The sequence below is a fragment of the Penicillium chrysogenum genome, assembly GCF_028827035.1.
Source record: "Penicillium chrysogenum strain IBT 35668 chromosome Unknown utg000005l_segment0_segment0, whole genome shotgun sequence".
NCBI lineage: Eukaryota > Fungi > Ascomycota > Eurotiomycetes > Eurotiales > Aspergillaceae > Penicillium > Penicillium chrysogenum.
This window is the reverse complement of record NW_026622753.1, coordinates 9,198,902-9,215,582: the sequence shown is the minus strand read 5'-3', so window position 1 is coordinate 9,215,582 and position 16,681 is coordinate 9,198,902. Positions and strand designations below refer to the sequence as shown.

The window sequence follows — 16,681 nt, the reverse complement described above, 5'->3', positions numbered from 1 at the left end:
TCCATGTGTCTACTTGCTTCTATTTCCAGAAACAGTTTCAGAATGGCAGTATTTCTTTGAATGCTAGTTCATTGTATTGTTTATATACAAAAGAGACCACACAACAGCTTGTCGCATATCTTCAAACAGCCCCTCTTCACCGACAAATGTAACCTCCATCAATCCGCAGATCCGCACCAGTAGTGTATGAGCTAGCGTCACTAGCAAAGTACACATAGGCAGCCTTCAACTCCTTAGGATCACTTTGGCGACCCATAGGAATCATATTATTCCAACTCTTCTGTGTCTCCTCATCCACGAAGTCACCCAAACCAGTATTGATATATCCAGGCGAAATACTATTCACACGAGCGAAATCTCTCCACTCATTGGCCAACGAGCGAGCCATGTGAATAGACCCAGCCTTAGCAACATTATATGAAGTCTGCTCCTGGGGGTAGTTCACAATATGACCCGACATGGAAGCAGTAATCACAAAGCTTCCCTTTCCACGCTCCTTGAAATGCGGGCCAACGGCCTTGGCACAGTAAAAGACCGAGTTAAGGTCCGCCTGGATAATGTTCTCCCAGTCTTCGACCGAACCATCGAGAACACCCGCGTCGGCGGTACGGCCCGCGTTCGCGATGAACGAGTCGATCCTGCCAAAGTCGGTGATCACGTTCGCGACCAGCTCTTGCACTTCGTTCCATTTCGATGTGTCGCATTTGTAGGCCTTGGCTTGGATGCCGTACTCCTCTTGCAGGGCTTTGGCGTTTGCTTCGGCTCCCTCCTGTCGCGAGAAGTATGTGATTGCGATGTTTCCGCCCATTTCGGCACAGCCGCGGGCTGCTTCGAGACCGATTCCTCGGGAGCCGGATGCACCCGTGACGACCACGACCTTGTCTTTGAGACTGAAGAGGTCTTTGAGGGAGCTTGCTTGGGGGACTTCGATAGGCATTATGGGCGAGAAAAGGGACAGTGTGTTGGAGATGTGTATAGGGAAGAAATGAATTCAGAATGGTTGAGACTTGTTTGGAGGATCGAGGGGCTGTAGAAGGATCAGTGAAGCCTTTATACCCTTGATGATTGACGGATCCAACTTCCCCACTGCGCAACTGCCCAAATCATTCTCAGTTTCCTTTGCGATGTTGTTGCCCTGCTCCACCCGGCGGGACACGAGGCGGCACAATCCCGCCAGCGTTTCGGTGGACACTTTGGAGTCAACGATCTCTCAAATTATTCATTTCAATAGATGAAGTAAATCTAGAAAATGGCAAACGCATTAGGCGGGCTAGCAACACCACCAATAACCTAGACGGTGTCTGAATTAGCAAAATCCCAACACAGCCAATAATCAATAGAACCCCACCTTCAAAGGCATACTGGACAAGAAAAAGCTATAACGTTCATTAGCCTTGCAATGCTCCGATAACTTCTCCAAATCAAACATCTCCCCAATAGGAGTTCCCCAACCCGCCAGCACCCACTCATGCAAATTGAAATTCGGATCCGCATGGGCACCTCTAATAGGCGCACGCTCAAAACTCGGCGCATCACCGGCGACAGCAGAGAATTGATGCTCCCATAACCATCGCACCATACCCTCCGTCGCCTCAACGCCGCTAAAGTCTGGAGATGATCGGAGTGCCAAGTCCTTTCGCTGCTGGTTGTCTAGTTTGTTGTATGCCGCCGTAAAACCGCTGCGGATGAATAAAATGGCACCCTTTTGGAAGTTGAGGTTGTGATCTTTGACTACTCGTTTCAGGTTATCGAGGGTAATGGCCTCGGATTCGAGGGCGGAGATGGTGATTGAGTTTGTGGTGGCCCATTCTGCGTAGTCGAGGAGGACGCCACGGCCTGTTATTCCACCGTGTTCGCATATTGCTAGATGAGAGGTTTCGATTAGCGCTTGGCTAATTGGTATCCTAGAGCTGGTTCATACAGTGAATGCCAATAGTATCCGAGCTCTCTATCTCTTCCGTGGTATGTCCGTTATAGAACTGCCTGGACTTCTGGTTTGCTAGGACCGTCAACCAGTAAGCAATGATCTCGAACTCATCATAGACGCTCCACAACACACCGTAATGTCTGAACCCATCCCATTGGGTAGATCCCTGGCTATTGAATGTCAGGATGTCATCATAAACACAGTTTGGATTCCGAAGAACAATCTCCTGCTTAAATGGATGGCGATTGAAGCTAGGATGCGAAGGCATGCTCAACGGCCAGTCGAGCGATATTCGCACACCAGTCCGGATTTCCTTCGCAGCTTCAACGATCCGCTCGGGTGTGAGCAGGTTCAGTGTTCCAAGTTGGTCATCTTTTCCAAATCGACCCCAGGCATTTCCTCGTGGGCCTGCTGGGTCTAGTGGAAGGGAATCGAACGAGATTACTGCGTCGTCATCTGGTTTTGCCATGGTTTGGGGTTGAGAGTAAAATATGCCCTGGATCCTTAGTTATGTGCTCTTTTTCCCGGGGCACTCCTCAGAGGCTCCATATCTCCATATATCCCCCGCACGCGGATATGAATCCGAGCGGCAATGCAATTTCCCGGGGCTTTGAGGTATTTGGGCTTTTTTGGGATGTAAACATTTCATATTTAAAGTATGTCTCTGTGCAGTCTGAGCATTTACCTACCTAGGTAGTTTGTTGCGTTTGCCATTCTCGCAGGCTTCATATACAGCTTCCTTTCCATATATTCATATCACACCGTTCTTCCTGCTTCATCCCCCTGGTAGCATCTAGCCTTAAGAAGTTATGAGCCCTGCTCCCCCGAGCACATTTTTATTGTCAGCTTCAGCAGTAGGGGTAGCGAGGCTAAATGCCTCCTACCCTAGCACCGCTAGCACCTTACCGGAAGCCTATATAGGGCGATACTATCTAACAGTATCTATCAAAGTCCATTAGGGTTTATTAGTGTTAGCCTTTAAAAGCTGCAACAAGCTTCTCTCTACACGGAGCCTCGTTAGCGAATTTTCTAGTACAGAATAGCAAAAGGCTCTATCTCTCACTTCTTAGAGAATAGTAAAAGGCTATATCTCACTTCTTTAGTAAATTCTAAACCCGCCTATATACGAGAAAAATTTAAATCGGTATTAAATAGGTGTCCCTTATTAAGAATTCTCTTTATCTTGATCTTTATCTTTATTTTAACTAGCTAAAAGCTGTCTTGATCTTTTATCTTCGCTTTTTGATCAGCTACAATAGCTGAATACTCTTCCTAACATATTACCTTACAGCTAAAACGGTTTTTACTATAGGAACCAGAGTGATTTATCTTTTTGATATGGATTCATACTTTCTATGATGTTTTTTGATGCTTAGTCTGTTGGGGGGGGTGGGGGGTTTGACATGCATACATATATGCGATTCGTCTACGGTATAGTTTTGTCGTTTGTCTCTGTACAGACTGAGCATTTGCCTAGTTTGTCGCGTTTGTCATTCTCGGAGGCTTTATATACGGCCTCCTTTCTATAAATTTCTATAAATTCATATCACATCTTTCTTCCTCCTTCATCTCGCCCCCCTCCCCCAGCAGCCGGGCGCCCGCTAGCATCTAGCCTCAGGAGCGCCTAGGTACCCACGATTTACGTCAAGGGGCGGCGAGAGATGTCGCCCACTTACCTCTAGCCAAGCCGGCTATCAACAGTGAGAAGGTGACAGCGTCCCTTCTCGGCCATTCGCGTCGAGTGACAGACGTCGGGGTGACGGAAGATTATATGGGGGGTCCAGGAAGACTTCTGGACCCTCCGTGCTATAAACAAACCGGTTCGAGATCTACGGGCACAGAGTCGTGCCGAAGTCCCTTTCATACCAGAAAGGCTACAACCTCAAGAAGTGTCAAGTTTTATGATACAAAATGGCATGGATATTGGTTGTTTATAGCAACGGTCAGTTACGCGTTATAGGATCCACCAACTCCGACGTGGGCAGTGGGCTGACCAGCAAAAGAATAGCGAGATCCTTGGTGTTGCTTATCCTACAAACTCCGCTGGAAAAGGCCGTAACATCGATCCGACTCTTCAAAGCATCGATCCAATTCTTTAGAGCATCGACACCACACCTGAGAGCATCGACCCGATTACCCTAGATGAGCACTGTGGATTTGGACGGCGATACAGAGGCCGAGGACTCCAACGACCAAGACGACCCCGTCGACGACGCATACATGGCCCAGATGCTAGGCATCGAATGCAATACCAGAGACGCTGATCCGGATATAATATATATGATCGTATAATGCGCGCAGCCCTTCGGGAAGCGCTACTCAATACGACAATACCTACGATGAATTCATCATTTAAGCAAGGAGGAAAGCAGGCAAGCTTGCACCTGCGAGGCCTGGAGGACATGAGAAACGTGAGCCGGCAGCTATATGCCCACATGACGGTTGTACTGTGAGTTTTACTCAGTCTCTTAGAGTCCCTCGGCACCTCCGCACCGTTCATCATCTAAGCGAGGAGGAGATTAAGGAGCATGTACCTACACGGCGTGATTTGCTCAGGAACCGTGTCTGGTGCCCGGTCGATGGTTTTACTTTGGACTCTACTCCGAATAGTCTTAGTCTTAATACTAGGACGCTCGTTGCACACCTACGAAAGGCCCATGGGCTCAACAAGGAAGAGGTGAAACGTCTTGTCCCACACATTAAAGACCACGATCTCGCTGGTTTTGCACGTTTGTCGTCAAGTTATCTGATGAGTGGGTCTATGTAATTACTAAGTTCTCGCCGTTAAAGCTACGTGCCGCGGTATGGAGGATGGACTTCACGCAAAACGGAGTTTAAAGTATGAGAACTATGATACTCTAGAAGGTGAAGTACGCAATAGTAGCAGCGTACGTAGCCAGGTTGTCGCCAACCGTCGCCAATGCAGTACCATCCTTCACAATCATATAACTAGTCCCCACAGTGTTTAGCCCATATACCACAAGTCCACTTGTACTGCCCTCGGTGCTGAAAATCATACTTTGGCAATTCTCCGGGAGGGGGAATGTGGAACAACTGGTACTGTAGTTATTGAAGAAGCTGTATAGCCCAGCCCCGTAGATAATCACATCCTTGGTATTGAGAATCCGTAGACCAAGGGAGTTGCAGTTCCCGCCGAGACAGCTACTATAGTCGGGGTCACTGAGAGCCAAGTTCCTAGGATATGGACCGTTGGCTGCGTTGGGATTTGGCTGATAGTATCTGGGTGCATTTTGTTAGGACAGAAGATGAAAGGTACAAGGGTATCATGTACGGGACCACTTACGGAGTTTCCGTCTGCACGAACCCAGCGCAAATGGAGCTTGCACCTGAGAATTGATACTGATACAGCGAGTGATGTTCGGACCCTGTTCCGTATCTTGCGCCAGTGTCAGTGGGAGAGCACGCACGGGATTTTCTGTCACTTACAGCCAGATATTCTTTCCTTCTACTAAGAGGCCACGGCCAGAATACACCGAGATCTGAGTATTGGTTGGACTTTCAAGGTCATGATCGGCAGTCCAAAGCCAGACATTCTCCAAGTAAACACCACTGGCGGCTTTGGTGATGTGCATGGACATGTAAGCAACTTGACAGGCTGCAGAGACAGCTGCAGTCGTCGGGCACTGAGCGACCTGCTGCTGAGATCCTTGGAAACCCCCAATTCTAGTGTGAACATCCCACATTCCAGAACCTGATGTCGCCGCCAAGTTCCACTCAATGAGTACAGCTCCCGGCGCGGAGCCCGAGGTGCTCACTATCATGTCGGACCATTCAATGGACCCGGATTCTCCAGATCTGCCAATTTGAACCACAGGGACAGGCTTGGTAATACTCGACCATACACTGCCAGTGGCCATGATGACAGAATATGCCTCGCCGACAATCCGAGATCCCGGCGGAATGTAAATAGTGTTCGTGACTTTGTACGTGCCTTGATCAAAGAGTACAATTTTACCTGCAGACGCGGCAGATGCCAATGTGGATTGAATGACTGTCGTGTCGTCGGTTGAACCATCTCCCTTGGCACCTGCGCTTCTAATGCTGACAAACGAAGCTACTGGTGATTGCGCATATTGAGGCTTGGATTTGGTGAAATACCTGTTCGATCCACCAGCAAGCAAAGCACTCGGGCGCGTGGGCGCAGTGAAGGACCCTTGGAAGTTGGTCGGTCCGTTTGGAGTATACTTGTGGCCTTGCCCCCAAGCGCCAATGGTTGTGGAACCCGTCGAGCCGGCAAGGACAGTACCACTGACGCCGTTGACTGCAATGGGGACATTTTTCAGATTGATGTTCTCCATAATGAGGCTGCCAGTCGATAGTGTCGAGGACTGCCAAGCGGTATCAACAAAGGTAGGGCAGTTTTGGATAGTGCTGTCAAGAATATTGACCGATCCAACGAGCTGATTCCCAGCACCACCGTTGCTGATCGAAATAGCAGTTGTACAGTTAGACAACGATAGACCCTGGTAAGTCCACCCCCAGTTCCAGATCTGAGAAATTGCCGTCACTGCATTCGAAATGACCAAGTTCCGCATGGTGAATTGCTGATTGCCAATATTGGCACCATATAGGCCACCGGTAATTACCACATCGGTCATCCAGCCACCAGAGCCTGGTATTGCAGTACTGCATTAGTATAGATCTAAAAGGAGTTCACGTACCAACATACCATTCTCAATGAAGATACCCTGATGCTGCGTTCCAGAAGCAGAACTCATCACAATGACAACATTCTCGATGCTGGAAGCTTGGCCAGTCGGCCAATGAATACCAGTCGCAGCAGTAGCGGCAGGGATTGCAGTCAAGTCCAATTTCAAATTGCGAATCTGTCTGAAGAACACATTTGTCGACGTCCAGCCCTGGTTTCCATCGCTCTGGTATTGATCACCGTCAATCATCCCGAGTCCGACAAAACCTGCGGTTGCTTTTATGACGGGCATGGCATTCGGATTGCCAATCAGCTGGGTAAAATAGTAATCAATGATCGACGTTGAGATTAGATACGTTCCAGATGGGAAGTAGACTATCGCGGGAGTTGTTGTGGAGGATTGTCTGCTTGCCGGGCCAAAACGACCACCGGCGCTTATGGCCGCGTTGATGGCGGCCGTATCGTCGGTCACACCATCACCTAGATTTACTTTAGTGCTTCTCATGGCAGTAATAATCCGTAGATGCTAACCTTTAGCTCCGTAGTCTTTCACATTCCGGAAGACTTTGTAGCTAGAAGGGTTTGGGTTGAAAGCTGCGACACCTTGATGAGCGATGTCTGCTAGCCAGTAGGGAGTGTCTGCCGCGGCCGCTACTGCAACTGAAGATTTGGCATTCGCGGCGACTTTGGTTTCAAAGCTTACAGCAGCCGAGGCGATTTTCGTTGGAGCACCGAAGGACATATACTGCTCAAAGGGGAGCATGGCAGAGCTGACTATAGCATCCACAGCGGGGATCTCCAGTAGCTGTGCATTGGCACAGGCCAGCAAGAAAAGATACTTGAGCACAGAAGAATAATACATCTTGACCCCGGAGAACTGAGGGGAAAGTCAGCGAGGCGGGTGCTTGCGAATCACTGGCTCGAGAGGCATGGGCAACGTGGGCCGGGGAAACATGGTTTATATATGGCCACCCGGTGATTTTGGTAATAAGCTCGATCGGATAATGCAGGTATGCGCATGACAGAAAAGGGATGTGGTCAATGACACTGCATCTTCAGCCGAGAGAAAAGCAAATTCAGGAATCCCACCCCGAAATACCACTCGAGATGGGGAAATAGATACCGAGTGACTGCAGACCAGGGGTCTCCATTGGCTATTTATTTTCCGGGGAAGTTCATTCTTCTGTCACGGCGTGTTCTCTGTCTCATGATATGAAGTTGCGCAGGCGGAGATGAGAAAGTGAATAAATGGTGCTGATCTTTCCCCACAAACGATGGAGTTCTCTGTCTCTGCCTGCATGTCGGCCAATAGTCAATCGAAGTCTAGCACATTTCATTTTATAGAAAACCCAAGCCAAATCACTAGTTTGGCGCGGATGCTTCCCAATATAGGAATGGAATGTGACTAGTTGAAAATACCATTGCAGCCACCTTTCGGAGTATGTGAGTTAGGGTGTGACCGGTAAGAAAGCCCCAGGGGCTTATACTCATATTGGACTTCAAAGTGTCCTAACTCTGATTAACTTAAATGGAAATAAGGTCAGCAGACCCACGGAACAACACGCCCTAAGTGCGGGGAGACGAAACTGAAGACCCGGGTACTTCCATCTTATAGGCCACAGCATTGTCTGGACTCGAGCACCTTTGACTTGAACATAATACTCAAATGGTAGACTTACATCGGTATGATCTTCCGGTCGTCCGTAAGGTGTACAGCCCACCCAGCTGTTCCCCTTGGGTTCTCGGATAGATTGACTGTGCACATACATACATCATACAGTCTCACTTTATATATACATACTTGGTGGTTCAGCACATCAGTGAGGCGCTTGAACCCACTGGCCAAAATCATTTTGTTATAAATTAAGACTCTGCATCACGCACCAGTGTCATTTATATTGTTTTCAGGGTCCAGTGTACCTTGTAGTGTTACTAAGACGGATCTTTCTTCCGTTGGTCAACGTCGGCGACATCATGAAATGAGCGGGGCTTCTATTTGAGCATAGAAATATTCCATTTTATCGTGTTTCATACTTTGTTGCTAGAAGTGAGGGAAGTTCAGCGTAAAGAAATGATGATAATCGGACAAACATATCATCCCTTTCTTCCCTTTCTCCAATGCGGGCAAACAATAGCTTGGAAAGTCCCGAGCATGGACCTTGGCTGCCAAGAAGTACCACGTGATCAATTCTTTTCCGCCTTGGATGCTTCCTGCCAAAAAAAAAAATATAACAAGTCGTGACTCCCTTCATTGCGTCGTGGGACATATCGAAATTCGAAGACAACCATCACCAGGGACAGCAATACATCCTGGATCTGTCTCAGAGCTCTCTTCCCCCAACTAGAAAGCTCTCTCGTTGTGCTGACAGCTTCCTGCGCGACGGATCGCGAACGTGTCACGGAACCGCGAATACCACCGGACACCCCCATCAAAGACGTTAGAGACAAATTGGGTTTTGCTCTCTCCACGGCTGACAATAACTAAGTGAGGGTCACTATCATCAAAGCTGTTGCTTTTTCGAGTCGGAGTGGAGTTGGAAAGAGCCTCGCCGCACACCGAATGCTCCTGCCCTCTTCGATTAGAGCACGTGAGGAAATTCATCACGGCATCATACCGAAATCCAGTCTTGCGTCAGGCTTGGTTTAAGCCCTTAGACCGGGTCATATCGATTCCGAAGGAGACGAGGCATTTCGCGCAGTTCGAGCTTGCAAACGTACAAGCAACGGCGTTTTTCATAGGCTCAATATGTTGAAACGCGGAGCTCAAGGCCCCCAAGGCTCCAAAGAAGATGAGGGTGTTTTCGGGATGGCCAGCACCCCGGATGACAAGCCTCATCGGGCGACAGCGGCCCAGTTAGCCAACAGAAAGTAAGCGATAACTCAGATAGCGGTGGATGACCATGGACTGACCGAAGATCTCTTTCAAACCTTTAGGATCAAGGATGTCCGCAGACGCCGGGCTGCAACTCCCACAACCGGTGGAGCCGCATCTGATGCAACTTCATTTAACCCTTTCGCATCCGTGGCCCCGGCCGCGGCACCAGCACCTACCCAGTCGACTGGGTTCACATTTGGTCAGACTCAGAGCCAGAGCTTCCCTGGGGCAAGCTCCGGGCCCAGCCAGGGTGGAATGTTCTCGTCGGGCACTAACGGCCAGGCCGGTGGTCAGGTGTCCTTCAGCTTCGGCGCCGGCCCGACCTCATTTGGATCTGCACCGCCGAGCAATCCTTTTTCTGTAGAGACTTCATTTGGCGGAAATACCCAGTCGAGTACCAATGGATTCAGCTTCGGGGGATTCAATACCGGAAACCAGTCCACTCCCTCGTTCGGTGGATTCGGAGCACAACAGAACACAAGCACTCCAGTAAAGCCCGCCCTGTTTGGGCAGTCTGCTGCACATATGACTTCGCCTGCTGATGACAGCATGCAAACTTCGCCCGATACCAAGCCCAAGGGCGCTTCAATATTTTCAACGAAGCCAGCAGCAGGTCCGCCGGCACTGGGCAATCCATTCTCGAACCTTTCAGGGCAGGGCGCGGCCAGCAATCCATTTGCGCCAAAGATAACTGCGCCTGAGAAAGCAGTTGAAAAACCCGCCGAGACACAGCCATTCACACCACTTTTCGGATCAACACCGGCCGCTTCGAAGCCTTCGGATGGAGATAAACCACAACCAACTGTCAGCAATCCATTTGCGCCAAAGGTAACTGCGCCTGAGAAAGCAGTCGAAAAACCTGCGGAGACACAGCCTTTCAAACCACTTTTCGGATCAACACCCGCCGTCTCGAAGCCTTCGGATGGAGATAAGCCTCAACCAACAGTCAGCAATCCATTTGCGAACCCGCCAGGGCAGGCTCCAACCAGCAGCACTAACCTGTTTGCCCCGAAGACAACACCAGCGGAGCAAACTCCTGCGAAGCCCGCAGAGCCGGCAAAGCCTTTTGGTGCTCTTTTTGGGTCAACCCCCAGCTCTCAGCCCTCAGTGCCTGTTAGCAATATATTTGCGCCCAAGCCAACGGAAGAAGAACCGAAGGCGAGCAATCCGTTTGCGAACCTGTCCGCGCCGAGTTCATTTGGTACCTTGTCCTCGCCGAAGGTTACTGGGACCGAAAGTGCTGGGAAGGTTGCCGACGCACAGCCGTTCAAGCCAATGTTCGGTACACCTGCAGCATCAAAAGTCTCGGAGGCTGGAAAAGATCAGACGCCTGCCCCAACATTTGGCAATATGTTCTCGCCGAAGCCGGCCGCTGAGAACGCGGCTGCGAAGCCTGTTGCGGACCAGCCGTTCAAGTCCATGTTTGGTACACCTGCGGTGTCGAAAGTTTCGGAGGCCGAGAAAGAACAGACTCCCTCATCAGCATTTGGCAATATGTTCTCGCCAAAGCCGGTTGCTGAGAGTACGGGTGCAAAGCCAGTCGAGGACAAGCCGTTCAAGCCCATGTTTGGAACACCTGTGGCTGGAAAGGAACAATCAGCGGCAAACAATGTCTTTGCACCGAAGGTGACAAGTGAAGAGCAGACTCCTGTACCTGCAAAGACCCCACAATTCGGGTCGATGTTCGGGGCGTCTCCTGCGCCGTCGAAGATTGGAGAAGGGAAGACAGCCCAGCCGACATCTAGCAATCCATTTGCGAACCTGTCAGGCCAGAACGCGTTTAGCAGTCCATTCGCGCCGAAGCCGACAGAGCAGGCTGCAAAGCCCCAGGCACCGAGCACATCCCTCTTCGGTGCAAGCACAGCAGTTGACAACAATAAGCTGAATATGGATAATGAGGTCAATAGAGACAATAACATCGCTCTGAATAACTCATTGTCTCACCCATTCACCCCTGGGCCTAAGGTGTCGAATGAACCTCAAACGGAAGGCGCGACAAAAACTGCCACACCTCATGTGTCGTTCGCGTCTACACGCGACGATAAAAGCTCGTCTTATTTACCTGTCCCTTCTTCCTCTTCTTCTCTTCCCTCTTCCTCCACAACTTCTACTGTTTCCAACACTTTCACTGCTTCAGACCCTGACAGTCTTTTCCCACGAACTGGACATCCTGTATCAATTGACTATCCTGAACCACCTCTAGATTTCGACAGTATGCCTCTTAAGCGACTTTTCAATGAGCCTAATCGCGACCAGCTTCGGGCGCGAGCCAATTTGCTCATGAAGATTGGCGTCTTGACTGAGTCGTTCAAGCGTGAGGTCGCTAAATGCAACCCCATGACTGATGATATTGACGAAGTCCTCATCCTTTATGCTGAACTTCGCCGTGAGCTCGGTGTCCCCATTGGGACCATCAACCCCGAAGAAGAGGCTAAACGTGCAGCCCTTAGAAAACGCGACGCGGCCAAGGAAGCGGCAGGTGGCATCTCGCCTCCCCGCGATGCGGCCAAGGAAGCGCCAGCTGGCGCCTCACCTCGTGGTGCCGCTAAGGAAGTGCCAAATGGCGTCGCAACACCTCGGATCCCGACCCCTCCTTCCTTCGCACCTCCTGGTGCTGATGACACACGCCCAGGACCTTCCAACAAGCCTTCCGGTGGATCTACTACTTCGTCTAAGTTCGCCCAATCATTCTCCGCTCCGGCTCCTGCTCCAGTCACTACTTCTGGTGGCTCTCCCTCCACCTCGACTGCTGGCCCGGCGGCAGCTCCAGTTTCTGTTGCTCCTGTTGAGCCTTCTCCCCCAGCTGCTGCCCCCGCCTTTGAAATTCCCAAGTTTGGCAGTGGGGCTACTGGCGCCGATTTTGCTGCCCAATTCAAGTCAGCGTCGGACAAGGCCATAGCTGAAGCAAAGGCCAAGAGAAAGGCTGAAGAGTTTGACTCCGATGAGGAGGATGAAGCGGAGTGGGAGCGCAAAGACGAGGAACGCCAACGCGAAAAGCGCGCTCAAATTGAAGCTGCAGCTAACAAGCGTCCCATCTTTGTCCCCGGCGTGGGTTTCAAGTTCGCAGATGATAACCCTGCTCCACAGAACGTTGAGGAGCCCGCTACATCTACCGCCCCTGCTGCATCTGCCACCCCTTCACAGCTTGACTCTGCCGATACAGTTAATCCTACCCCTGATCTCTTCCCTGCTTTTTCTACTCCCTCCGCTCCTGAAGGAGCAAACGGTGCTTCCTCTGTGTTTTCTTCCGCGTCCAGTAAGCCGGTCCCAGCCTCGCAGAACATTTTCGGCGGGCTCAAGCCGTCCTCGCCGAAGCGCAAGGCGGGTGATGAAAGTGACAGCGACGAGGATTCCCCTGCAAAGAAGACCAAGTCCTCCCATAGCATTTTCGGTGGACCCGTGCCGACCTCGCAGAACATTTTCGGTGGCAAGCCGCCCTCACCGAAACGCAAGGCGGGTGATGAAAGTGACAACGATGAGGATTCCCCTGCAAAGAAGACCAAGTCCTCCCATAGCCTTTTCGGTGGGCCCGTGCCGACCTCCCAAAACATTTTCGGCGGCAAGCCGAGTGCACCCCTGCCAGCTGCTTCGACCGATTCCTCTGCGCAGCCCTTGATGGCCACCCCCTCGGCCCCTTCTACTCAACCCGCCTCCACCACCACTGAAGAGGAGGACATTGAAGCTGGTGAAATTTTCGATCTTACAAAGGGCAACGGCGGTGAGGAAGAAGAAACTGTCCTCTTCGAAGACAAATCCAAGGTTTTCAAACTTGAGAGCGCTTGGTTGCCCAAAGGAACCGGTCCCGTCCGCGTTCTGAAGCACCCTGTCACTGGACGTGCGCGCGTCGTCGCCCGTGCCGAGCCGAGCGGAAATGTCACCTTGAACACTCTGTTGAAGAAGGAGTTCGACTACAAGCTCACCAGTAACAGTGTTCAGTTTCTGGTGCCCAACGAGACTGGGGGTCTCACACATTGGGCAGTCCGAGTGAAGAAAGAGAGACTGCAGGAGTTTTACCAGCTTGTGAACCATATCAAAAATTAGATAGTTTTTGATATCTTGCATCTCTACCATTTTGCTTTCTGATGTCTCCTTTTTTTTTTTCTCTCTCTTTTTTGTGTGTGTGTGTGTGTGTGTATCGACCTGGACTTGGACAAAGTTGATATGTATTGAGTAGGACTATCTAATAAGAAAACCATGCAATCCTTACAGAACCTCGTCATACATGTATGAACTATTCATTTGAGCCTGCTGTTTTCCATTATACATTAACCCTTCTTCCTCTCTTAATTCCTCTATAACTCTATATATACACGAAAGGCATATTTCTAAAAGGAAGGTCTGAGGCTTTATACTGTATCCCTCCTTGAACACTATCGATTCCTAATATGGTGGCATCTGCCAGGTCTGTATACTCTTTAGCCAGCTCTTCGATTCCCATGCAGCCTCAAGCCCGAGTAATATCCTTTACCCTTTTCTTTCTTTTTATGAAGGTAATAGAGTCTACATCATTGTATTTCTGTGGATGAAGAATTGGTTATTGATTATCTACTCCGTACATATCTCGTATCTTGTAAAACTAATTTAACTAGTCGAACCTTAGACCCTTAGCGCTTAGCGCCTGAAACTTATGCCTTCTCGGCTTTTCCAGTTCTCCTTCCATTTTATTCCCTCACAAAAATAGTCACTCGTTAAATTCCCCTTCATCCAAAATGAAACACGTCGCTCTTTCTTTCCTAGGCCTCGCCAGCCTCACCAGCCTCGCCGCAGCCCGCACCGACCTGGAAGGCTGCGTCTCCTCAAAAGTCATCTTCGACCACTACTACGCCAGCTACATCTGGTACGTCCCAGAGAACGGCGAGATCTGCTCCATCCTCAACTGTGGCGGCGGCCGCGCACCCCCAAGTACCACCCAACCGGGATGTCCAGAATACAGCGGGACCGAACCACTTACTTCCGACTACTTGGAGGGCTGGGGACCCAATGGCAAACAGGCTGCCTCTACAAGCACCGTAGCATCGACTGCTTCGTCGACCGCTGACACTGTGCTCGCTTCCGCTACGCAGACTTCCGAGGCGTTGGACTCGTCTTCCGCGTCTTCTTCATCCCCGTCTGGCACTCAGCCTGCTGATAGCATGATCACGGATGGTCCCTCTAGGATTTCTACGGTCACTTCGTCTACTTCGGTCACTGGTAGCGATGCTTCTACTTCTGCTGCGGCGAGCAGCTCGTCCGCTCCCAATGCTGCCACTACCCCCGCCTCCAATGTGGGTGGTGCCGTGGCCGTGATGGCCGCTGTGGTCGGGGCTATGGTGCTGTAATTTTGACTTCATTATGTACTTATACCTTGTGGGAGATAGACGGGGATCGACTCTAGATATATAGTTATAAATGCGACCGCGTATAGAAACTGGAAGGCCGCTCACTTCTATTTCGTGTGAGCCTTCATTGAAAATCAAATCCGCTTTCCCTGTAATGCGGAATCTTCCCTACCGTAGCCCCTATCCGAGGAGTTTGAGCCGCATCGCCGATCTGACCCGCCCTCTTGGCGAGACCCGTGTCTCTCCAATATTGAAATTCTGGACATGGTCTGTGAGTGTGGGCTTAATGTCTCGATCTGCGATTGACGGCTATCCCTGTATAAATTTATCCCCGGAGGTAACTGGCGTTGGAAATATGTCTCCATTTATGGAGGCGCAGCCACGGTATGCTTCGCCAGACAAAATCGAAGAGTGCCGGATGTAGCATCTTAAGGTGTGGAATCTTGTGCAGCCTGATAGGTGCGTCGCTCTTCCAGTGTGCGGACCGGATTATGAGGGTCCTCCTTCATCGCTTCCTTCAAATATGTTGTAAGTCAAAGTATAGTTGAAGATTTTCCGGTAATTCACTTGGTTTAGGCCCAAACTGAAGGATTGCGCCACGAGTAAGTACACAAATGCATGCTTTAGTGTGTTTGGTTTGGGGACACTCGAAGGGAATAGTGGAAATATTCCAAGTCCGACGTGGAGATAGCAGGTGTCTGTACTAGACAAACAAGTATTTAATACCGAACGAACTTATATGTATGTGCTCCGAATGTATTTTATACGATTATCCGGTATTATACAATACAACACCTTTCAGTTAGCGGTTCTTGGCATAGTCGTCCAAGGACCCTTCAGAGTGTACAGGCGTCAAAACGGGCGTGGCAATAAAGTCTCTCTGTTTGATGACCCGGTGGACAATCATTCTACAAGAGGTCAACAACACAGCAGATCCTCAGCGAGCCTCTTCTTGGCCCCCACAGCTACGCCCTGCCGCCCTGCCGATCGGATGGCGCACTCGGCTGTGATCATGTTTCTTCCGTCCTCTTTGCTGGAACGCGCCCGTACAACGCGTTTTGAACGAGACGCGAATCTCTCATTCAACCAAGGAGCCACGGAAGATCGAAGAATTGACACAGATATGGCTCTCACAAGCGACCGATGATTTTATGAGTCAAGGCAGAAGACAACTACAGATTCAATTGCTGCAGAAGGCACAAGAGATCTGTGGTCGACATGTGCAATTACGATTGCTCGGTCCACCCGACCACAATCAATGAGGATGACGATATTACTGGGATCGGAGTGAGTGTCGCCAATGAAGTCACCTAATTGACGGATCGCTCATCTTTAAAGGTCTTAATCGGGTACACCGTTACTGCGGGCATGGTAGTGGTGACTATCGTATTTTACTACCTTCTGTCTTACCAACCTTGTCTAGACCCTTTTCGCGATGGGCACATCGATCCCCTTTTGGCCCTACAGCCACGACCGAATCCGATTGACGAGCTGATGCTACGGGGTCCACGGAGACTATTGACTAAGATATTTGGCACAAATAGTAGTGGGTTGAGGATCCATGCCCGTTTTGAAGACTCGCTGGTCAAGGTATGTTACGGCCATATTGTGACCTTTTGATCAATGCTAAAATCAAACGCAACAGTGTGTCCTCGCCATGAGCGACATCCAGATATTCACCGGAATATCCATCATGATCAGCGGTGCGGCACAGCTCAAGTGTGGAATTTCCTGCTACCAATGGCTGGTAGTAGTCTACCTGGCATGGTTCTCCAGTCTGACCCATCTCTCGTGTCTAACCCTTCTCCGGAACTATCTACACAATCGACCGGCCGAACGCACCTGGCGACTTGTTTGCATGTTTGTATTGGTGGCTCTCCTCTTCTTCGCTT

General features: G+C 50.2%; 6 protein-coding genes across 6 annotated transcripts; 3 read left to right on the top strand and 3 right to left on the bottom strand.

Annotated features, from left to right (window-relative positions):
• Window positions 1–136: 136 nt before the first annotated feature.
• N7489_011856 (SDR family oxidoreductase) lies at window positions 137–937 on the bottom strand (the record flags this gene model as incomplete). Its single annotated transcript, XM_056717605.1, has 1 exon — window positions 137–937. The coding sequence occupies one exon, from the start codon at window positions 935–937 to the stop codon at window positions 137–139; it is 801 nt and encodes a 266-aa protein (XP_056565227.1).
• Window positions 938–1,242: 305 nt separating this feature from the next.
• Window positions 1,243–2,396, bottom strand: N7489_011855 (uncharacterized protein; the record flags this gene model as incomplete). Its single annotated transcript, XM_056717604.1, has 3 exons — window positions 1,243–1,290; window positions 1,349–1,863; window positions 1,922–2,396. The coding sequence occupies 3 exons, from the start codon at window positions 2,394–2,396 to the stop codon at window positions 1,243–1,245; spliced, it is 1,038 nt and encodes a 345-aa protein (XP_056565226.1).
• A 1,870-nt stretch (window positions 2,397–4,266) lies between these two features.
• N7489_011854 (uncharacterized protein) lies at window positions 4,267–4,694 on the top strand (the record flags this gene model as incomplete). Its single annotated transcript, XM_056717603.1, has 2 exons — window positions 4,267–4,376; window positions 4,400–4,694. The coding sequence occupies 2 exons, from the start codon at window positions 4,267–4,269 to the stop codon at window positions 4,692–4,694; spliced, it is 405 nt and encodes a 134-aa protein (XP_056565225.1).
• A 91-nt stretch (window positions 4,695–4,785) lies between these two features.
• On the bottom strand, window positions 4,786–7,458 carry N7489_011853 (glycoside hydrolase family 55 protein; the record flags this gene model as incomplete). The annotated part of the gene is made up of 5 exons (XM_056717602.1): window positions 4,786–5,167; window positions 5,232–5,324; window positions 5,375–6,560; window positions 6,618–7,076; window positions 7,128–7,458. 5 exons carry the CDS (start codon window positions 7,456–7,458, stop codon window positions 4,786–4,788), a joined length of 2,451 nt encoding a protein of 816 aa, XP_056565224.1.
• A 1,884-nt stretch (window positions 7,459–9,342) lies between these two features.
• Window positions 9,343–13,512, top strand: N7489_011852 (uncharacterized protein; the record flags this gene model as incomplete). Its single annotated transcript, XM_056717601.1, has 2 exons — window positions 9,343–9,464; window positions 9,531–13,512. 2 exons carry the CDS (start codon window positions 9,343–9,345, stop codon window positions 13,510–13,512), a joined length of 4,104 nt encoding a protein of 1,367 aa, XP_056565223.1.
• A 668-nt stretch (window positions 13,513–14,180) lies between these two features.
• On the top strand, window positions 14,181–14,789 carry N7489_011851 (putative cell surface protein; the record flags this gene model as incomplete). The annotated part of the gene is made up of 1 exon (XM_056717600.1): window positions 14,181–14,789. One exon carries the CDS (start codon window positions 14,181–14,183, stop codon window positions 14,787–14,789), a length of 609 nt encoding a protein of 202 aa, XP_056565222.1.
• Between the last annotated feature and the right edge of the window lie 1,892 nt (window positions 14,790–16,681).